Source organism: Oxyura jamaicensis, chromosome 10 (assembly GCF_011077185.1).
Source record: "Oxyura jamaicensis isolate SHBP4307 breed ruddy duck chromosome 10, BPBGC_Ojam_1.0, whole genome shotgun sequence".
Taxonomy (NCBI): domain Eukaryota; kingdom Metazoa; phylum Chordata; class Aves; order Anseriformes; family Anatidae; genus Oxyura; species Oxyura jamaicensis.
Window position 1 is genome coordinate 14,156,072 of NC_048902.1, and position 22,790 is coordinate 14,178,861.

General features: G+C 49.3%; 1 protein-coding gene across 5 annotated transcripts in view; it reads left to right on the plus strand.

The window, feature by feature from the left end:
* NTRK3 (neurotrophic receptor tyrosine kinase 3) overlaps positions 1 to 22,790 on the plus strand; it is a 191,207-nt gene that overhangs the window by 152,085 nt on the left and 16,332 nt on the right. For 4 of the 5 annotated variants that reach the window (XM_035336267.1, XM_035336272.1, XM_035336270.1 and 1 more), the window contains exons 14-16: positions 3,991 to 4,163; positions 8,361 to 8,604; positions 18,830 to 18,904. In XM_035336267.1, the coding sequence (XP_035192158.1) occupies positions 3,991 to 4,163; positions 8,361 to 8,604; positions 18,830 to 18,904 (492 nt within the window). The remainder of the gene's footprint in view (positions 1 to 3,990; positions 4,164 to 8,360; positions 8,605 to 18,829; positions 18,905 to 22,790) is intronic. The other variant, XM_035336268.1, reaches the window with a different exon arrangement.

A 22,790-nucleotide genomic window follows, 5' to 3' on the forward strand; every position in this document is an offset into this window, starting at 1 on the left:
CAGGGGAGGGCTGGGGGCCAGCGGAGGAGATTTATCTGATGCTGGAGGTTGTGGTAAATCCACTTAGTCACACAAAGTTTCAGTGTTTCACTTCAAGATCGTCTGCTCTTGCAAAGGCCAAAGCTCCTCTTCCTGCCGATGGGGCCGGGAGACACGGAGCTGGAGCTGGGCTGGGAGGTTTCAGCGCCGTGCAGCTGCAGCAGCGTGGTGTGGAGCCCACCTTCCCTCTGCGAGGGACTGGGATCCTTCTCTTCTGGGATTTTGTCTTTTTGTGGAACGTACAGAAGATACAGAGAGGCCTCAGCAAAAATAAGTACCTGAAAGCTAAGCACGAACAACCGATTTGCTGGGATCTGTTTGCTGGGACAGCTTTGCTGCAAGAAGAAGTAACGCAGCTCAGCTCAGGTCCTGCTTGCGGGGCCAGACTGCTCTTCTCTTGGTGATTTTTAGCTGGCACAAGTTCAGCTTGACTTGCTCTGTGCTTTTTGCATCCCTGCGAGGTTCCTCATGTGAGCTGTGCCACACCAGCGTGGCTCTGGGGCAGGGGACTGTGGCAGGAGTGTGCCCTGCTCTCAGATGCACCTGGTGGCAGACACACAGAGTAATCCCCAGGGGTTAGCTGCTGCCTCCTAAATCCTTAGGAGAACCCATGCTCCACAGGGGAAAGGCTCCAGCACTCTCTCCAGGCTGCTGGAGTGTTGGAGGCATCCAGTTACTTCAGGGTTGCTTTAATCATCAGCAGTTTGAGCCTTTTCACTTTTATTTATCTTTTTAAGCTAATTTGTCGCCTTATGCTCTGGCCATGAACTGCAAGGTTGCACCTTCCACCCCAGAGACTGGTTAAGACCAAGGTAGCACAGGTACCCACATGATTAATTGCCTGATTATAGGGTTGGCACCTGCCTATCAGTGTCAGCCATCCCTTATGGGATCCCGTCTCTCAGTTCTCAGCTGAGTTTCATTTGCATGTAGACAGAAACAACATCCGAACTTGTTTCTGCTAATTGCTATTACGAGCTTACATCTCCAGAGTGCCTTTCATCCTACCAGGTCACACAGACCCAGAATCAGAGCGGGGCCCTGCAATCTGGCTTTTTCCCAGCTTAGGGGAGGGTGGGGGAGTGGGGTGGGGGGAATTCCTTCTAATTTGGACCACATTATCAGTCTTAGGGAAAAGAAGAAAGAAAAATAAAAGGGCTCTGTGTATAAAGTTGAGATTTGGCTGCATTTCCTGAAGATCTCATGTTCCCAACAGAGGCTGAGAGCTACCTCCACGGTCACTGCAGTTCTGGCAGCAGCAGGACGTGCTGCTTTTAGGGCAGCTGAGTCCACAGCCCCAAGTCTGGGGCTCCCTCCCAGAGCCAGGACAAGGCAAACAAAGTGGCTGCGTGACTCTCTGGGCTCAGTGGACTCAGATCTGCATCAGATCTAAAGATTGCAGCCCTGCAAATAAGCTGAGTTTTGATGTGATGGCACGGACAAGCTTCCTGTTTTATTCAGCTTGCTTCTAAAAACATCTTAAGAAGTGCACAAAAAGTATAGTCAGCAAAGAGCGTTGGGGTTACAGAGTCAAGCACCAGGAATGCTGGCAGGGCTGGTATTCAGGGCAAGTTCTCCGAGCACACATTTTTTTTTCTTTTCTCTATGGGCTTCTCCTTTGTCATGCTCACTCCCGTGTCTGAGAGCTCCCTAGATGAGTGCTCACTTTCACAGCCTCCCAGACAAGTGCTGGGGTTGTGCAATCTCCATTTTGCAGAGGGCAGATGGAGACTTGGGGAAATTGAGCTGAAACGGTCGGCTTAGCCGGAGGACGGAGTTATTGACCTGCTTTTCCAGTGCTCCAGGCAGCAGGTAGCAGACCGATGCTGAGCCCTGCTGCTGCAGCAGACACACAGCACCTTGGGGAGGCCTGGCCCTGGTCCCACACAAGCAAGAAATTCCCAGGCAATGTCATCAGAGCTGACAATTGGTGGCAAGAGCTGCAACCTACAGATAGTGGGTGAATTGCCTGATAATTTGTAGCAACCCTGTGAAGGAGGCACAAATTTCAATTCACCCCAAGCCTTCCTAGAAGAGATATTTCTGCCTCTGGTTCTGCTGAGACCTCTCATCTTCCTCCACTCCTCATCTTTCCTGGTTCCACCACTTCCAGCTCCTTTTTTTGCTTCATGTCTAAATGCTTGACTGTGCAACCTTAGCTATGTTTTTTAATACCCTATTCTGTGTGATATTTACAAAGTCACAGTCCTAACACCTCGTGGAAATGGTAGCGTGTGAAGGAGAGGAAACCTGAACTCACTGCAACCTGAAATATTGCATGCAACTACAGGAAAAAAAATGGAGAAAAGAGTGATGGGGGAGGAGGAGTGTTTTCCTGGAGGGAAAAAAAAAAAAAAAAAAAAAAAAAGGGTAGCATCAACATTATGAAGATATTAAATGACTAAAAGTAATTGGGTGCCTGAGATAAGGATGGATGCTTTGCCATCTGCGCAGTGTAACTACCATCCATCTAAATATCTCCAGTCAAGCTATCCCAGAGGACACAGAATTAAAATAAAATTATGCCATGTGTCTAGCAGGTTGGGGGAAGAAGAAGGAGATGAAGGAGTGTCCTAAGGTTAGGTAAAAGCCTCGCAGGAGAGCTGCTCGATGGGGAAAAGCAGCCATGGTGTTTCTCTGCGGGTGGCACTGAGCCCTGCAGAGCCAGAGACCAGCCCGAGGTATGTTACAGGGTGCTCGGGCCCCTTCCTCCAGACACAGCTTTTGGATGCTCAGCACCCCTTTTTGTTCATAAATTAGAGCCAGCTGATGTCACCTCTCCTGTTGTCACGGGGAGATTCAAAGTGTGGGGAAAGGGGCAGGTGTGTGTGTGTAAGTAACAGGAGAGCGACCTGCTGGGACCCTTCTGGGCGAAGCTGCACAGAGAGAGGAGTCAGATCAAAACTGGGGATAACTGGAACAAGCTGCCTTAAGTCTTTTTTGACTCTCATCAGGCTGCATGATTAAAGCCCAGACTGGTACTGAAGAGTGGAGGATGGAGGGAATATAACTGAGATTCACTGACTCAAAACTACAACTGCTTCTTCATTTCCTTAAATGTTTGTGAAGACTGCTGGTTTTCACAGCCTTCCCATCTCGTCAAACATTCTGGACTTCAGCTTTTTGCTAAGTGCTCATGGCAGAGCCCTCCCTTGATACCCTGAGATGACAACAAGCTGCTTTCAAACCATCTCTCCTATGCAACTGCTCAATAATGCACGGACAAGCCAGCCCCCAGGCATGTGCTACCCTCCCCAGTCACCAGCTGCACCCACAACAGCATCTTCAAAGCAGCCCTACGATGCTGGGCTGGAGCACACAGCCCGGAGCCTGCAACCTACCCTGCAATGGCAATCTGGTGCACTCAAATGTGGAAGATGAGATATCCTCCATAAGGATACCTATTTCAGCATCGGTCTGCCAGGGGAGCTGTTATAAACAGCAGGGAATAAAAACATGATTTTAAAAATTATGAGAAAATACTTGACAGTGTCCTTCTTCAGAGGCGGTTTGAAAAATCCACACAATAACTGCACAGCCAGGCAAATCCATCTTCTGAATAAAGGTAGTATAGTCAGCTATTTCAAAATAAAAGACGGATAGCAAGGACTGGCTGGCTCAGGAATTTAATAATAATGAGATATGAAGCCATTCACCCCTAGGTCACCAGTACGAATCCTGCCCAAGATGGGAATAATTGGAAGCTATTACCCTCTGAGGCATGTTTGCTGCTTCCTGGGAAATGAGCTGGGGAACCCGCTGGGCAGGTAAATACATGAACAAAATGCTGAGGTGGTGCCACCAGCACCCACTGCCCACCCTCCCAGTGCATCTGGGGGTGGCAGTGGTTCCTATCACCTTCCATCAGCCCCTCTGCGATGCCTCAACCACTTTGTTCTGGCTTTGTCCTGCCTGAGCCCACCCTGTGCGTGTCTGTGTCCCTTCTTTCAGGCGCTGAAAGACCCCACCTTGGCAGCCCGCAAGGATTTCCAGAGGGAGGCAGAGCTGCTGACCAACCTGCAGCACGAGCACATTGTCAAGTTTTACGGCGTGTGTGGTGACGGCGACCCGCTCATCATGGTCTTCGAGTACATGAAGCATGGGGACCTGAACAAGTTCCTGAGGTACGTGCAAAGGGAGATGTGGTGCTCCAGAGACATCGCAGTCATGTGGATGTCAGCGGGCTGGTAATGTGAGCGGGTGGTTCAAAGGAGATGAGGGTCCTCACCAGATCTGGTGCTTTAACGGCCCTACCCCAACATTTCCTCTTGGGCAGTCCCAGGGCTTGGCCTCCAGGTGAGCTATGGAAACCAGAAGGTTCTTCTCCTACCCCTAGAAGTCTGAAGGTGCAGAAAATTAAGCTGCAGTCCCTCTCTGCCCCATGAGGGTTGAAGCATGCAAAGCCATCTCTGGCCATCAGCAGCTCTGAGTCCTGTGCATCCATGCCCTATAGCTCCTGAGGCTGGGAGGTCACCAGCCATGACTCTCCATGTCACCCAGCTTCTACTTCAATAGCACCACAACTAAAATACTCCCTAGAGAAACTTTCTGGAGCCCTTGATCTGATTGCAGTCCCGGGCATTTACTGATTTATAGTTCTCGTTTCTCTATGCAGAAAAGTGGTGAGAAATTTAGGAGAGGCCTTGAGCAAAGCCTGCACAGCCCGTCCCTGGTGCTTGTACCCTAGACAAAATGTCTTAACCTGTGGCAGGCACCGTGCTACTCGAGATGCTAGGCAAGGCCAGACCAAGTGCCATAATTGCCTCCCTGTCTCTAGAGAGACACAGATTGCTAGATCCCCCCCGCCCAAGCCATCATTCAACCATCTCATCAGCACAAGGCAGATGGTTTGTGTGCCCTGAATCCACCAGTGGAGAGGGGCAGGGAGCAGCAGTGGGGAAATGTTTGTGGTGCTGTTCTCCCCTGGTACAGAAATTACGCTCTGCAACCTGTGTGCAAGTGGAGAGGTGCTTACCTCTTGAAATAATTAGTAGTTTTATTTCCCAGTATTTAGAAAATTGGACCCTTGATATTTTCCTGCTTTGACTGTTAAGTGTGAGCATGATTGCAGTGGGAACAAGAAGCTTGAGCACCTCAGGTCTAGATCTGGGGCTGGGATACACTCTGAATTTATTTTTCCATCATCACAATCTGTTTCTGACCAAGGAAAACAAGGAAACAAATCATTTCCCGAGGTTTTCACTTCTAAGCAACCACCCGCAGCAAGAGAACCATGGGGAAAGATGCCAAATGCTTCTTCTTTCCTCTGACAAGCAGGGCCAAGCTGTCTGCAGATCCTTTGGAGCACCCACAGGCTGGGAACACCCCTGCAGTGGTTTTCCCCCTCATTTTGGCTTTGTAGTGGGTAGATTGAGTACAAGTTTATAGCTGTCTCCCTGCCTTATGCCCTGGATGGTACAGACTGGCGATGCAGTGTTAAGGTCAGAGCCTCAGCCTCGTCACCGAGGGAAGCCACTCTACAGCAGAGCGTGAGAGGCCACGTTCCTCAAGTCCTGCACTAGGAAGGCAGAAAATTGACCCATCTTTTTTCCTGGCAGAAGCGGCAGCCTTATTCTCCTTAGAGGAGGTAGATATTACAGCCGAGGCATGGCCTCTTTCGCTGCTCTAATTGACCTCCCGAAGAGACTAGCCTGAAACTGGCTCTCCTGCTGTCTCCGAGGGACAGCTTGTGCCCGCTGCCAGTGCCTCCTGTAATTGCTCCGCACAGCGACGTGCTCCTAAGGCTGGTGCTGCAGCCATGCACTGCCACACCTCCACATCCCACCCCTGCCTGGACGTGTCTGGGGCCTGGCCCAGTACTGTGAATCTTCACATCTATATGGAAATAAAATCCTGGGCTTTGTTTGTGAGGTCAGCTGCCTGCTCTGCTCACAGCAGCACTGGTGGGAAACTCAGGGGGATGAGAGCTGCAAGGGGAGTCAGTGAGTGTGGGTGATGCAGGAGTGCTGAGCATCCCTCGGCGAGCAGCAGGTTTTATTTTGGCATGATTTACCCAGCCCATAGCAGAGACGACTGCCTCTGGGCGCTGGAGCCAGGGGCACTGCGTGTCTGTAAGAGGCACTCAGGTGAGCTCTTCCCAGTTTCACTGCAGAAATTGGAAAAGCTATAAAATGGAAGAGGCTGACTTTAGACCCAGCTTCCTGGAGAAAAGCACAATAAACAAAGAAAGAAAGAAATGGATAGTGAAACAGGAACTTATTCTGAAAGATCCTGCCATGAAGAAACACAGACTCTGCAGGCAGCACAGCATCCCTAGGGCTGGTGTACGTGACCTGGGGGCTCCCAAGCATGCAGATCTCTGCTGGAGGATCTGCAACTGCCTTCCTACCCCACACACCAAAAATCCCCATCACTTTCCCCTTTTCCTTCAATCTTTTTTATTTTTTTATTTTTTTTCTAGGTTTTGTTGTGTTTCTGGCTGTGGCAGCAGCGAATTTGGTGTGGGGATATGTGCATGTTGCCATTACAAGTCCTCTTTGCAATCTGTAGTGAGTTGTTGCCATTTGCTGATACCTAAGACAGTAATTTTTGTTTGAAAAGTTGTGTAGTTCTGAGCTTTTTGTGTCAGCCCTTCCAGGGGAGCAGCCCCACAGTCAGTGCTTTGGGACAGAAAGAGCCCTGGCAGCAGAGGGAGCAGTAATTAGAAAGTAATATATCTTTCACTTTTCACTGAGTAATATTTACCCTCAGTGACATCAGGTATAATTTGCAGCTAAATATGGTGTAACTGCAAGGCACGGCTGGTATAAACTGTCCAGAACAATTTTAGGAGCTATTTTTGTCCTGCTTTGCAGTTTTTAGTTAACCTGTTCAGTTCTGGCTCAGCTTCACCTGCTGTCAACATCCGTGGTCACCACCAGGTAATTTCCTGGGGTAAACTGTAGCCCAGGCTGGGCTCTTTAAAGAGACCTGCCCGTGCCACACTTGCTGCAGCATCACCCACTCGTGGCTCCCCTGAACACTCCTGGTCCCTCAGCACTCGTTTCTGGAGTTTGTCTCCTCTTCCAGCTGTCCTGCAACCAGGAGGGGACCTTCGGAGCTGTGTACCCGAGGGCAGAGCAGCAGGAGGTAGCTGAAGGCAACGGCGTTTGAACAACTGTTGGTTGAACCCTGAATGCCTGGATGCTGATTCCTTGGTGCACCATAAGCCCAACAGAGCAATTAGGAAACAGAGACAAAGGAAGGAAGCAGTTTGGGTCTCGTGGGTTGTTCAGTCCCATGTCAAGGAGAGAAAGTTTTGTACCTGCATTTCGACTTGGTAGCTCTCTGCGGAGTTACTGCTGGTGGCAGGGGTGAAACTCCAAGGACCATTTCAAAGAGAACAGTGTGAAAGCCTCAGAGGAGATGCTGTGCTGCGTCTTAGTCACAAGGAGGAAGGTCACAGCAAAACCTTTTCCCTAAATATGAGGGCTTCTGTTATTCCAACTTCACAGAGTCCACTGCAGGGTGAGCTCCACTGGGGAAGAGATCACAGAGGGAGCAGGACAAGACAGGCTTGGTACTCAGTGAGGGAGGGGATAAAAAAAGTGACAGGACAGGGATGAGGCTGACCTTAAGTCCTGCATTTACAATGCACTTGGTTCAGCAAAATATTCCCTTTTGTTGCCCAGGGTGTTCTCTGCTTCTGCTGACATCCAGGTCTAACCTCTGCACCTCTACCTGTGCCTTCACAGTTTACAGCACCTGTGTTACCTCTGGGATAGCTTAGGGTATAAAAGATAATTTCTAGGGATGAAGCTGCCGGTGTTCTTCTGAAAGCTTTCGTGTGATCTGGTTGTACTGGTATTGACGGGGAGATTGGTGATGTGGTGTTTGGATGAAATAGAGGAGGCTGTTCGGGATTAATAGAGGGTAGGCAACAAGAATGGGATGGCTGTGGGAGAAAAGAGGGTTCTGTCTGCACATCTGAGAAGGTTTCAAAGGTGCCAGAATTAACTAGAGCGAACATGTAAATATCTGGAAGCCTATTAGTTTTGCATAGGTCTTGTCAGAGGAAAGGATGGCAATAGTGCCTCAAGGCAATGGTCCCTCCGTCCCAGGAGCCAGGGACCATAACAGGTTGGAGAAGAGTAAGGATAGGAGAAGGATGCATGGCACCTCCTCACCCACCAAATGTTCACTCAACCTCCTGTTCTCTTAAGCTTTCCTTTCTTCTTTCCACTGGAGCTGTGTGCGCATCCTCCCCTTGCCGAGCTGGGGGCTCGTCCCCACCCCAGCAGGACCAGCGACCGTGTGGGATCCCCATCTCCTGGTCACTTTTGAGACCCAACACTATGCTTTTTGCTTCTTCCTCCCTGTAGGGCACATGGCCCAGATGCTATGATCCTCGTGGATGGGCAGCCTCGACAAGCCAAAGGGGAGCTAGGGCTATCCCAGATGCTCCACATCGCTAGCCAGATCGCCTCTGGAATGGTGTACCTTGCCTCCCAGCACTTTGTCCACAGAGACCTGGCCACCAGGAACTGCTTGGTCGGAGCCAACCTGCTGGTGAAGATTGGAGACTTTGGGATGTCAAGAGACGTCTACAGCACTGATTACTACAGGGTAAGGCAGCTCCAGCGGCAGTGCGATGCTCAGAGTGAAGGGAGAGTAGGAAATGTGACCGTAAATCAGTTTGTGGAGCTCTTGGGCTCACGCACTTGGTTATTTCCTCAGTGAAACACACACACAGATGTCCACCAGGCACATTCGTGTTTGCCTTATCCCTGAACCACTGTTCTCACTCCTTTTCGGTCCTGGGCACACTTGCAGTTCAGACATCCATGCAGATGCCTACACACAGAGCTCCCTGTGATACCCCAGCACACAGCCACAGCCTCTGGGATGCCTCTGAAGTCATCCTGATCTTCCTTCCTTCCTTGCTATTTTCTTCCTCATTTTTTTTCAAAGACATTGATAAATTAAAGGTAATCCAAAGAGGTGACACTGATGATTAAAAGACTACAGGCTGTGACCTCTTGTCTTAGATTAAGGAAACTTAATGCAGGGACCTAGAGAAAAGGCAACTGAAAGACTGACTGATAAGTGCATAAAATATGGAAGAGGAAATAATAGGCAATTTAAGCTCAACCTCAAAACACTTTTTCCAGCAGGGACATCATTTAGACAATGGAATAATTTGCCAGAGGTAGGTTGCTGAGGGCCTGTCATTAAAGAAGTTCAGTAAGCAGCTAGATAAAAACGCCCGGGCTTAGTGCAGAGGCTAATCCTGCACTAGTCTCAGGGGACTGACTCGATGAGTCAGGAATGCCTTTGCAGTCTTATCTCCTGTGATTTATGCTCGCTCTGTCCCCTTGCCTCGCACACTCTTTTGTGCCCGTTGGCACTGCCCTATCTGCCCAGGATGGCAATGTCCCTGGGGAGCGAGTGGCATTGTCACCTGTCCTCAGCTGAAGGAGAAACCGGGATGAACAAAGTGTTGGAAGCACACTGGGGCAGGGATTTGTGGCTGGGCCATCCACCAGCAGGGAAGGGCTCTTCAAGCAAAAGAATAGGGGTTTCTTGCCTGGCGCTTGGTGTAAGGCTGGTTTGCTTCTGCTTACAACATGGATGTCTGGCCTTGAGGCTGATCTCCATCAGCTGCCTTAAGAAAGGGTTGACCTGTGGGCTTGATCCGATAGGAAAGGTTTTCTGTGTGATAGGCAGTTGCCAAGTGGAGCTGAGGAGGAAGAAAAATGTGATCAAGTTTCTGCTGAGACTTATCACCTCTCCAAGGCCAGGACATTGCCTTATCACTAAGTTCAATTGCCAGCGAAGGAACCAATATTCCCTGTGTGCAGCACAAAAGCCCATGCTGGGAAGAGGTCTCAGCAAACTGCCGGGGCTGTGGTCCCGTCACTGCAGAAACTTCAGGAAACAGCAAGTAGGGAAAAGCAGAGCCCAGGGGAGGAGGAGAAGCAGCTTGTGAGATTATCCACGCTCTAGCTTGGGTCCTCTCCTTCAGCCATGTAAGACCTAGCCCTACTGCAGGTGATATCCTGCTGCTTGAGACAATCGCAGCAGAGCCTGCCTACCTGCAGCACCAAGAGCTTCCTGCAATGGGACAGTTTGCTGCTATTGCCACAAAAAGGATGGGAGGGCCCCCAGGAAGTGAGAACTGCAAAGAACTTCATAGGCCAGCTCACTGTAGTGGGATTTTTTGTCTTCTCCGTGGTGGTGTCCTGTAGACCTCATCCTGTCTGTGCGAAACATTCTGCTGATGATTGCTCCATGCTCTTTTGTGCAATGTCATAAGGCTTTTTTTTTTTTTTTTTTTTTTTTTTTTTTTTCTAGTGGACTTTTCTGTGCTCACACAAATGCCATGCATGCCCAAAACAACTAGTTATCACCCGCGTACCAGAGCTACAGCTGAGCTTCTGAGCAGCACAGCCTTGTGTTCTCAGGTGGTTTTCCTCTTTTGGTACCTACGTTTGGTGCCTACTTTTGGTGCCTTTAAAACTCTGTGCTCTGCACACATGGAGACCTTTTCTCTGTTATTGTCCAAAGAGGGATTCCAGCAAATTAAGGTTTGATTACCCATATTTGCTTTGGTATAAGCATTTATTTTCTCCTGTAAACATAGATAAGAAAAACAATTTGGCTTCACAATCATGCATTTCTGCTCTGTCTTCCTCACAATTTTAATTCCTAACACCCCTGGTGTGAAAGCTGGTTCTTCAAGGCTCCTGAGACAATCCTTTCAAGTACACAGACCCATCACAAAATCCACCCAGATACCCCAAGGGAGGGCTTTTGAATGGATAGAGAGAACAAATGACCTCAGGTGTGAGAACCAAACTGCTCCTGGGTCATCCCCACGGAAGGTGGAGATGTGGCTGAAGAGCTGAACATTGAAACTCTTTTGTGCTCTCCCTGGTCCCATCCACATGTGGTAAAATTCCCAAGACCGATCCCCAGAGACTGTGCACATCCCTTTACCACTGACACAGCCTGCTGCTCCCAGTGGAGCAAAGCTCTGCTTCAGGTGATTTTTATAAAATACATCCCAATGTGCCCAGGCTGCAGGGTGGGTGGAACGCCTCAATTTGTCATCTTCTGGGAACACTGTGAAGGACTCAATTTCGAGGCCAATGTGAAGTGACAGGTCCGGAGCTCTCCGCAGGCAGGCTCACTTCAGTCTGCTGGGTCCCTGTGTCTGCTCCTGCCCAGCTGCTCCGGGCCCCACGAGCACAGAGATGTGGGCATGTGGATGTGTGAGTGTGTTCCAGGCTGAGGATTAACTTCGAGGCATTTCCTTTCTTTCCCATTTTTAATCTTTTAAAACAAAGAAAAAACACCATCTGGCTCCTGCATTTGTGGGATGCAGAAGTGCTTTACAAAGGTGAACTGCTTAATTTCCTGTTACACATTTGGATACAGAAAACAAACATTTGCGTAACAAAAGCAGCAGAGAGGCTTGTTTCCTCTCCTCTCTGCGCTTCTCTATCTGCCTGGAGACAGATGTGTCCTTTTCCTCGTGCCACACAGAGGAATCCCATCAGCTGCTGCCTTTAAACCTCATTTCAGCAAGACAGGCTGGAGAGAGGATGGCTGTGGAGGTGTAGGCAGGGGAGAGGTGAGATGGCATCTGATCAGAAAGCAGAGGAAGGTGGAAGTGCTGGGGAGAAGTAGCCCAGCAGGGCTGTGGAAAGAAAAGGCAGGGATGCTGAAGGAGCACTTCTGTGACATGTTGTGCAATGTGCCATGTAAGCTTTGGCTCGATGGGAACAGAGGGCAGAATAAATCCATATTGGAGAGAAAAGGGTTGCGAGGAATTTTTCCCTCATTTTTCCTTCAAAATCATATGTGAGTAGGGGCTTTCTTAGGAAGGTCAGGCACGTGGAGCCTGCCCAGAGCCACCCGCCGAGCTGTTCTCCAGCAGTGTCCAGATCATTTCCCTTTCTTGCCCCAGAATGAGTAATACAATTCCAAAACAAAGTCATTTGGCAGCTGCCCAGGGAGAGGACAGTATTTCTTCATCTGTAGAAGAGAGCACAGTCTTAAATCCTAGTCAACAGTCCTCAATAACTTCCAAGGTGATGTGCTGCCATGGGTGGGACATCGTCAGTGAAGGCACAGGTTGAGTAGAAGGATTTATGCAGGCGTTAAATTTCATGAAGACAACCCTCTGTCCAGCTCTGCTATGTCCTGCCCTTCTGGCAGCCTGTCCCGAATCCCGGGCTGGGCTCAAAACCCCCAGGGAATTTGGGGATCCTTTTCCAGAGAGCTGTCCTGAGCATACTCCAAGCCACTGTTCATCATGTGGAGGACACCTGCTCATCAAAACAAAAAGGGCACATGCTGGATTTGCAAATGGCTCTGAAAATAAATTTGTATTTCTGGCAATGCAGAGCTAAACATAATAATGAAAACCACCCCCTACTTCCATGTCTTCACCACTCTGGAGCATTCTTTGGATTTGGGTGAGACAAGGGTTGCAGGAAGAGGCAATATCTTTTATTGGAACATCTGATATTGTTGGAGGGGGGAAAAAAAAAGAATGAATTTTAGACACACAAATCCTCTCCGAGCTCCTTTTCTTTTTTTTTTTTTTTCTTTTTTTTTTTTTTCAGTGATATCAGTTGGTTTAATAAAAGATTAATATCTCTTCCTATGAACCTTGGCTCTCACATCCTTAGACCATCAGTGCCAAAACAACATTTCTGCTATGACTTTGGCCTCAGGTCAGTGTTCTTTAAAAAGTCTAGGACTCCTCTGGCAGATGCCTCCTCCTCTGAAGCGTGAAGGTTTACTCTGTAAACATTTTCTTTCTTCTCTTTAGAATGGCTACGTAAAAACCAGATTCTTTATAATTTTCAGTGCCCCTTGTCAGGCTGCTTTCTGATGACCATCTCCCATCTAGACCGTCTCTTACTTTATTTCTCCTCCCTGGAGATCAGAGTTGTTTTCTTTTTTCCTGGGCTACAGTCAGCTATTTTTCCAGCGAAGTCTCCATGCAAGTAATAGATCGCTGAGGTTTAGCAGCTGCCTGGGTCATGCTCCTTTGGAGGCTCATTCAGCATGGCAGATAAGACTAATAGACAAGCCTTCCACTGAAAGCAGATTTAGTCTGACCCACACTCTCTTAGGTAGAGGGTCCCTCAATGATCACGGTGCTCTGTCCCCACCAGCTCTGAACCCCCTGCAAAGGTTTAGCTCTGCCCACCAGAGCTAACACCTTTCTGTGCCTCTGTGCCAGGGCTCCTCAGTGCCTGTGTGTGTATCCCTCGGTTGTACAGCTACTGCTTTCCTGTCTTCCAAAACTCTGTTGCTTTGCTGTCCATCTCATGCAGCATGTTTACAGCATGGGGGATTAATCCTAAGTGAGGGAAATTGCTGCCCAGCCCTGTTAGCACCCAGTCCTCTTCCCCCAGATGTGGACAGCGCAAATTCTCTGAAGCCCTGGGAAGGGGAGGCTGGCCCCATCACCTACAAAAGGGAATGCCAGCAGAAGAACGGGAGCACACTCAGTCCCTGGCTGCGCTGACAGTGCTGTGGGGTCCTGTGTACGTGGTACAATATGTGCGCCACATTCAGCTTCCAAAGGACAATTTCCAGCAGCTAAATGCTGTGAAGGTGCTAAGCAGTTAAGCATCACCTTTTGTCTGTTCTACCCCTTCTCCCAGGTGGAAAATATAACGTGCTACTCTCTCTCCACCCTTTCTCCCAGGGTGTTGGGAAGGTTTCATACCTGTAATTATACGGTACACTAAGGAACGGACGTAGAAGTGAAAAGGACTTTCATTTTCTCCTCTAACAGGTGGGATCCTGGAGAGCATGTCTTGCTTTGTCATGCCTAAACAGGGGCAGGGAAGTCTCAGAGCGACCTGGAGATGTTTTCTGGAGACCCCTGGTGCTGATACAGGCAGAGACATAGTCTTGCTATGTGCAGGAGCCTTCATATGCTGTTGAAAACATTACATGCCGTTTTCACCCTCTGTTTGCACGTGTCCCCTCACCCCACCCCTGATTTGTTATATTCTTCCTTGTTTTCATGGTCATCACCCCCTGTATGCCTCGTGAGGTGTGGGTGGCTCACAGCATGGTGCCTCACAGCTGCCCCAGCTGGTGGTTTGGGGGCAAAAGAGCCAATTTCCCAAAAGTGGCGGTAGGGCTGGGAAGAGGGGAGGTGAGGGAACTGCTCTGCTGTGGGTACATGGGGTAAGCGTCTTTGTGCTCGTCCTGGTGTGCTCTGCGTGCAGGAAAAGTCGGTGTGATACTGAACGTGCTGCTCTCTGATATCCCTGTGGCTCCTATAAAACCCTCTGCAAATTGAATTCATGGCACAGCTCCTTATCTCCTGGAAGGAAGATGTAACAGCATCATCTTGTGTTTCAGACAGACATTTTTTCTCAAGTCTTGCTCATTTCTGCACTGAGGGGAAAAAAACAAATGTTGAAGAGTCTTTATTTTTCCCCCTTCTTCCTGTTTGAAACATTAAGAGCCCTTCACACAAAGCAGCTCAACTGCAGAGGAATTAATTGGGGAAATTAGGTTGTGTTGTATTTCTGGCATTTTCTCAGAAATGGTAATTGCCCTAATTCTCCACCCTGCCAAGCCCTCCGCTCGCACCTTGTCCCCCCTCCCTTTTCCTCACTGTCGACCTGTCTTTCTCTTGCTTGAGTTGCTGTTTTCATGCTGTTGCCATTTATTTCATTTCAGTAATGAGAGGGATGTGGCAGGTGAAGAGCTCTCGCAATCTAGTGACACCTTCTTTGAAGCCGAGACACAAAAGAGCAGTTTGTTTTGGGGAAATGAAAACTCCCTGCTACAGTACTTGACCTCCATGTTCACCGTTGCTCTTGCCTGGGATATGTTGCTGCTGCTGCACTGCAAGTCGTTTGACTCATATATTTTATTTAAATATTGTCTCTAACGCCGACCTTCACGCTTAACCCCTCCACGTGCCCCCCAAACCCTCGCACGCTCACCAAGAGCTAATCAGACTTACGAACTTTAAGTGAAAGCTCAGTCCAGTTCTTGGAGGTTTGAACTGAGGTGGGTGCTTTCTCCTAACCACCAGACTGGACTCCAGAGTGCAGGGGAAATCTGAAGCTTTGCAGTTTGGCTTCTTGATGGCTTTTAACACCTGGCCTCCCATTTGTTGGGGTCACAACAGTAGACAAGGCGTCCTGATCTCAGACAGCTGGCGATGTTCATGGCAGGTTGAGATCAAATGGAGGTGCTACAGTGGGTAGTAAGGTGCTGGGACTCCTTGTCCCAGGAGATGGTAGGCGCCAACAGTTAGGATGGGCTAAAAAAGTGGTTGAACAGAGTTGTGGAAGGAAAATAATTTATTAGAGGTAATCAAACACAGCAAACAGATCCAGAGAGGCAAAGGAAGTGACTTGTGAATGCCCCCCATCCTTGAGCAGTCTTTTTTCTTGAGTAGCAGACCCATCCAAGAGTGAACAGCCACCTGCTAGAAGCTGCTTGCTTGTAATGTCCTCCATTCCTCCTGCTGTCCCTGCTCCAAACACCCCATTAGCCTAAAAACTGTGAGAGGCATGGAAACGAGCACGGTGCCTAGTTTAAACCAGAGAGACTCTCCTTGGAGATCCAGCCAGGACGTGCTCCTTTGTGCCGAAACAAGGAAAGGCTGTGTATGGAGCAGGCCAGAGGAGATCACGATTCCTGGTTTTTACCAAGGTGGCCTGTTCAGAAGTACAGCTAGAGCAGAAGAAGGTAGAGAACCACATGCCAACAAGCTGTGTTATTCCAGCCCCAGGTACACCACAAACAATGTGCGTGTTTCTGAGCATACGGAAAAATCGTCCATATTTTGGAGGAAGCATTGCCACTTAGGGGAGACCTGGATGTGCCAAACCTTCACCTTCTGTAGGTTGCTGGGCCCATTTCCCCATCACTCCCCGGCTGTCCGTGGCCTTCTCCTGCCTTCCCACCTGCAGCACCCTGCTCTCAGGTGTCCTTAGCAGGGGGGCAGCCACGAGACCAACCCATCAGCCAGGAAGGGTGGGGAGCAGCCCCAGCCCTGGGGGTGAGCAGTGAGAGAACCCGAGTCAGAGGGGTGATAGCCAGTTTAGGGGGACCATGGATAAAATGACGTGGGTTGTTTTTTATTTATTCCCTTTTCCTGATGTGTCGTGTAACTTTTAGTGGTTTTTCAAGTGAGACTTGAAGGTTTTCCCCAGCTTGACAGGCCTTACTTCCAGACAAACTGAAGACCTTCCTAGAAAAAATAAGAAGCAAATTTCTTCATTGCACTCCTTAATTAAGATATTTACATGGAAAGAAAACATATTTTGTTTCCCTCCTGATTCCTGCATGGCCAGAACTCCCATGGGCTTTCCCTTCCTGATTTTCCCCCCCTGTTTCATAGTCCTGCCTCTCTCACAGCCACAGAGAGCTCCTTCTCCACGCCAGCTGGATGGAGAAAGCCCCTGTTTGCAAGCAGCTGTCTTTAATAAACAGGCTGTTTAGGACTGGGCTGTCAAAGAGAGCATGTTCAATGTACAATCAAGGGGCAACGATGCACAAAATTGCACACACACACAAAATAGGAATCTTTTCGTGGTGCGTATTGAGCTTTGAACGCTTAAGTGATTCCACCTCTCTCTTCCCCATCCAATTATGTGGACAACACACGATAAGATTGCTAAAGGAATTAGTGAGTGAAATCTTTATACTGCCTAATCAATATCATTCTGCTCAGTACAAGGCATCTCGCCCCCCTCCCAGCCCCGGCTGTGTTTTCATTTACCCTCTGAAAACATAGGTTCACCTTCTTGTTCTCTGAGCTGCGGTGACCAAGAGGAAGAACAGCAGCATGTCTCTTGGAAATGTTTGTAGCCACAGAGCTTTTTCTCTGCATTAAAAAAGAAGACGTGATACAGGGATGATTATAAGCCTAGCCAAAACCACATTTCAGTGCCTTAGAGAGACCAGAAGGACCTTTCCTCTGTTTCAGCTGCATGGCCTTATAGAAATGGCCAGCCACCTTGCAAGCCAAGACGCTGGCAGATAATTTTTCTGAGCATCACTAGGGCAAGACGCCAGGTTTGATGGGCCACCAGACTGATCCAATATAGTAAATCCTGTGTTCCACTGTGGATTCGGAGACCAAATTATCAATTAATGTGAAGCATTAAAAAAATCCAAATCCCTTTTAGTTCCCTGCAGTCATTAGTGACAAGATACAATATCTATAGCTCAGATGCTTTGCCAGCATCCCCTGGCAGTAAGGCAGAAACTCCACTCCTAATTTTTCTAATACATACAAGAAAAACATATGAGATCAGTGGTTTTTAGAGTCAGATTCAGCTGCCTCTTCATATTTACTTAGATGGAGGAATAAATCAGGTTTGGGTTACTCTCTGGGTTAGTTATTTGTTATTGGAATAAATGCATGGTAATAGATCTGACAGGAGAAGATGTTTCTCTTTCAGCTCTGCGTTTGAGGTAGAATTTGCTTTGTTCTTGCACTATATTATATTGATTTTTTTTTTTTTTTTTTTTTTTTCCCACTGCTGATGACTTCATCTGCTCTGCTTCTTTCCAATGTCCATACCTCTGCCACAGCTGGCTTTAGGATGCGGATTTATGTGATAGATATTTCTTTTTCTTTTTCCCCAACTGTAACACTGTAATGCAGAGGCAATTTAAACAACCATCATGAAACAATTTTCTAAACCTTTCCTCCACCCATTTCCTACCTCAACTTTTTTGCGAAGGGAGGCGAGTCAGTCATTCTCAGAGCAATTCCCCAAGCAGAATGAGCTGTCAGCTACATTTAGAAGCTCAGTTTTCACCTCTGGAGCAGGGTGGGAAGGCGCCCGGGGTGATGACTAGCCAGACACACCCTAAGCCCATATTTTGGGTTTTCCCTGGGCAGCTGTCAGCCTGAGCTCCTAAGGACCATGGCCAGAAGCCCCCCCCCCAAACCACCATGCTCACCAACTGCCCTCTTGTATTGGGATTTTGCCTCCTTTTTGTCCTGATGGGAACACAGACATCTTACTAAAGAGCCAGCAGACTTTTTGCTAATGGTTTACTTTTAATTTGCACACTGAGATCCTTGCCCTTTCTCCTTCCTTCCGCTCCCCAAACCTTTCCTGCCTTGATGCACTGGAAATTGCAGCATCGCATTTTCCAACTCCCTTATCCCTTCCTAGGGTTCAGCTTTGTGAGCACCTGCAACAGCGTTGATGGGACAAAGGCTTTGGGGGAAGAGCAGGCTGATGTACCAGGTGCTTCACTGGGACATTTGGCTAACGATGCCCTGTCACTCTGGCTACCCCTGAACTTGGTTGAGTATAAACGTCAAATCTGGGTCTTGTTCTGCTGGCAGAGACAGATGGGTCCTTGCATCATGCCCAGGAGGGCTGGCGATGGATCAGGAGCTGGATGCTTAGGTACTAGAGCCACAGGAACCTCTCAGGACCCCTAAAATTTCTTCCAGGGAGGCACTCAGGGTTGCCAGGGGATGGGGCTTCTCTGGCCAAGGAGAAGTCTGAAGAGCCCAGAGCCCCCTTTGGCTTTTGCCCAGCACCAGTGCTCGCCCCTTGCCCTCCCTCTGCGCTGGTGCAGGTGACGCCGTGGGGTGCAAGGTGACGGCCACCAGGGCTGGGGTCTCGCCTGCCCCATGCCTCCCCAGCGAGGGCTGCACAGAGCTGGGGTGTTGCAGGCAGTGCAAGACGTACGGTTCGGTTAAAGACATACCCTTTCCCTTCTTGTCCCCTTGCTTCATCCCCCCCCATCCCTCCCTCCCTCTCTCACCCTCCCCTTCTCTTTTGTTTGTCTCCTTCCCTTGTTTTCGCCCATTCACTGTCAGGAAGGGCCGCGTCCGAAGGGCCAGTTCAGCGCAGCGTGGCAGCGACAGAGACTGGCACCGCCGGCAGCTGCAACAGTGAGTGGATCCCGACCCCTGGGGCAGCTGGAGGCGGGGGACTGGTGCTGCTCGGCCGTGGAAACACCCGTGGGGCTGAGCGGCTTCGGGACTAGGTCGGGTCTAGTGCGTGTGGCAGCCGAGGGGCTCGTGTGCGGTGGGAAACGTCCGTGCTTCGCTACTCCAGAAGCTCTCTGGGGCTTGTATGGAGAGGTAACGGGATGAATGCAAAAGCCCTCAGTGCAATCCTCATCTGTGGGCATTCAGGCTGTGTCTGCACTAGCAAACGGTGTGGAACGTCCTCTGGTTCTGATGGCAGCATGCTCAGCGTGGCTTATCTCCATGCAAACCTCTCCCACCTCCTACCAGGGACCATCACTGCCTTGTGTTGCCCTCTCAGCAGCTGGATGCTGTTGAATTGGCGTGGACCGAACGCTGGCCATTTAAACAGTCGGACCATCACATGCCAACCCTCATGGCTTTTGTTTGCTAGTCTAGCAACAGCCCTGGTGCCTGGGCAGCTGGGTGCCTGCAGCTGCCACTGAGCAGCCTGAAAGCCCCACCACTGCTACCCTCCCTCCTTGGTGCAGCAGCACGGAGAGGTCAGTGTGGGTTTGATGCTCTGGCAATGCAGAAGAGCTCAGGTTTGCCAAGGTGGTGGCTGATGGGAGCTGTGCCAGCCAGATGGGGGCTGGTGAATCTTCTTTACTGTCCCACAGAGGCGAGCACTGGTCCCAGTGTGCGTGCTGGATGCTGGAGCCTCGGTATGCAGCGAGGTGGGATGCAGCACGGTGGGTCCCCAGCACTCGCTGCATCCCAGGGGCTGCTGCTGGCAACCTGCAGGGCTGCTGGCGGTCACCTGCAGGAGCTGATGAGAGGAGCAAATATTGAATTTGGTTGTCCATTGTGGTTTTGCTGCTTGCACAAAAGAAAGTGCTCTGTGGATCTGGAAAGTTGGGGAGCCATTGCTTAAGTCTGTTTTGTATTGAGTTAATCCACCCAACGACACTGTGCAGAGCATGATGAGCCCTAACAGGTTACGGCAGGAAAGTGATGGCTCCCCAGTTTATTTCTCAATAGCTTCCCTGTGCCAGCAAGCCTTAAGAGATGCACATAAATATTCTCAAAGTAGCCATGACTTGGATAAATTCCTGGGGGCAGGGAGAGCTAAAGGCTCCAACCCCCCAGCCCCTCACCTCTCCGTGGCAAGGTGAGGTGTGTGCTCCTGGCCGGGTGATGGAGGACCAGCTATCGCAGTGCCCAGCCTCCTCCCAGCACCACTGCGCTCCTGCCCCAGCAGCAACAGGGACCAAGCGAATGCCTGCGGGGTGCAAAGCAGCCGGGTGGGTTTGCAGAGCCCTCCTGGACCGGTGCTGGAGCAGGGCTCTGGCAGTTTCTGACTGCTGCCCGAATCACGAGGGAGGGTGAGTTTAGGGCGTGCTGATTTTACAGGGGCTATGTCAGCGGATAAGAAGACGTGCCACCAAAAGGTGATTTCGTTATGTTTATGCCTTTCTGAGCCAAAACTGAATTGCAGGGTGTGGATGGGAATTTAGTTCTAAGCTCTGATGTAATTTTGTATCCTCAGGCCTGAAGGCAGCTTTTAAAAAATGATTTCCCCCCGTGCCCTGACACTATTTTTTTGCTTTTCAATCATGCCCTTATGACAGAACAAATACAGGACTTGACCTTTGCAATGTGACATAATAATATGTGACTTCTTTATAGCTCTTTTCATCCAAAATGCTCGGCAGACTATGAATCTGATCCTGCAACCACTTACCACTGGGCTTAGCACTCAGTTGCCCGAGCAATCCCTGGGGAAGCCAAATGAGCACAGACATGCAGAAGTGCTGTACCTGGTATTATTCACAGGATCAGGCCCCAGAGAGATGTAGCACATGTCTGTGAATAGCTGCGTTTTGGAGATTCTTACTCACTGTCAGAGTCGCGTGGCCTGCACTAACATGACAGCCTCCCCTTGGCTAAAATGTCACGGCAGGTAATGCTTGGGTCATGTTTATAGCTATCATCTACAACCACGTTGCTTCTTTTATTATTTTTTTCCCAGCCTTGAAAGCATGCTAATTAATAAACAGCTTAGCCCGCACCATTTGATCCTGCAGAAATCACAGCATTTTCACTTATTAGTAAGTAGCAATTAAAGAATTATAGCTATTCAAGAGGAAAAAAAAAAAAAAGAACAAAACCATTACTGCTTGCCTTCTGCATCCCTTCTGAAACAGCCTTGCACTGTGCCCTCAGAAACCCCAATCTCAGGCCCTTTGACTTGACAGAGGATGGAAATCCCAGGCCAGTGAATATTTCTGCTGAAAAACACTTTCTGCTCTGCTACTCCTGTTCTGAAAGGCAGACCCCAGATAGGTGCATGGGGAAGTGATATCAGTCTTGGACTGGGCTGCGGGTCCCTTCTATGCTACCAGTAGTCTGTCACCATAGGAAATTGAGCTAGTCCTTCTGTGCCTCAGTTCCCCACTCTTAAAAGGTGATCCACGGTCATCTTCAGCAAGGAGATACACTAAATAAATTAATAATAATAATAAAAAAGAGACAGGTAAGAGACAGGAGACAGGTAAGTACAGGGGAAATACATAGGGAACCTGTGAGCTGAGACACTTGTTGTACTGGTTCAAGGACAGTGAATTTTGGATGTTCTTGGTAGCTGGAACATATGAAGAGAGGAGCAGGGGGATCCCTGCACCCACATCCACTTGGTATGCTCAGGACAGGCAGAACCAGGAGAGAGATCTGTTCCCCCTTCTTGGTGATGGGAAGTGAATAAATCTGGGGATGGAGACCGCAGCATCAGCAGGCATCCATGTTTCGCTGTTTTCTGCCATCAGATCACTGCATCCCCCCGCCCTTAGAAAATAAATTAATTAGGAGTGGAAAGAAAGGGATTCCCAGGATCATCAAACCCAATCCCCTGTTGCATCAATCACATCAGATTTATCTTTTCATAATCAAGCAGCACTATTAAATGTGCTCCTAAGGGAAGACAGGCCCAGCATCTCGTTGCTCGAACTTGCAGATTCTTCTAATTTCCAGCCCGTGCTTAGTCACGGCCCGTTCGCCGAGCAGCAGGTGCCTGGCACGGAAGCAAGAAACTTAACACAGTTTTCTTAAAATAACCACCCAGAAATACTATTGAGAAAAAAAATGCTGAGGTTGCAAAAGGGAGCGTGCAAGGTCAGGTAATGACAATGGCAAGGCCTCAGCTCGCACGTCTTGCCTCTGCCTTGTAGTGCAGACTTTACATCACCGCCTGCCATTAATCTTGTACGATCCAGCTGAGGTACAAGGCAGAAATGCTCACGGAACAAAGGAACTTCTTCGCTATTCTTCTACATAATATTCGTTGTGTAACACCCTGTCTCTTTTGCAAGGTGTAACTAACCCTGAGCTAAACACCTGCCTATTTTCCCCTTTCTTGGCAGGCTTCTCCATGACATTTATTGCTTCGTTATACAAGCCTTTACCTGCACAGCACTTTTGTGAAGCGAGTGGGTTGCATTGTCCCTTTTTTGCAGGTTAGGAAGGGAAGCGCAGAGCACAAGGGCACACAGAAAGTCCGTGACAAAAGGCAGAATGAAATTCCACCCGCATTGCTGCAAGGGCAGCCGTCCTCTCAAATGCCCCAGGGCAGCCTTATTCTCTCCAAACCGCCCAACTGCTGCAGAGCCAGAGGAAAGGGGCTGGTGCAGCAGCCTCCGTGGTGGCATGCTGCTCGTTGCATGCCATGGAAATGGTGGGATGATCTAGAGCCCTGACTTGCTCTCATTCTTGTCCTGTTGGTCAATCAGAGTGCATAATGAAGTGGTAATGGGATGGGGATGGGGGGGGGGAAGAGGGGGGGAGGAAATAAGTAAATGTAGCCAAGCTGAGA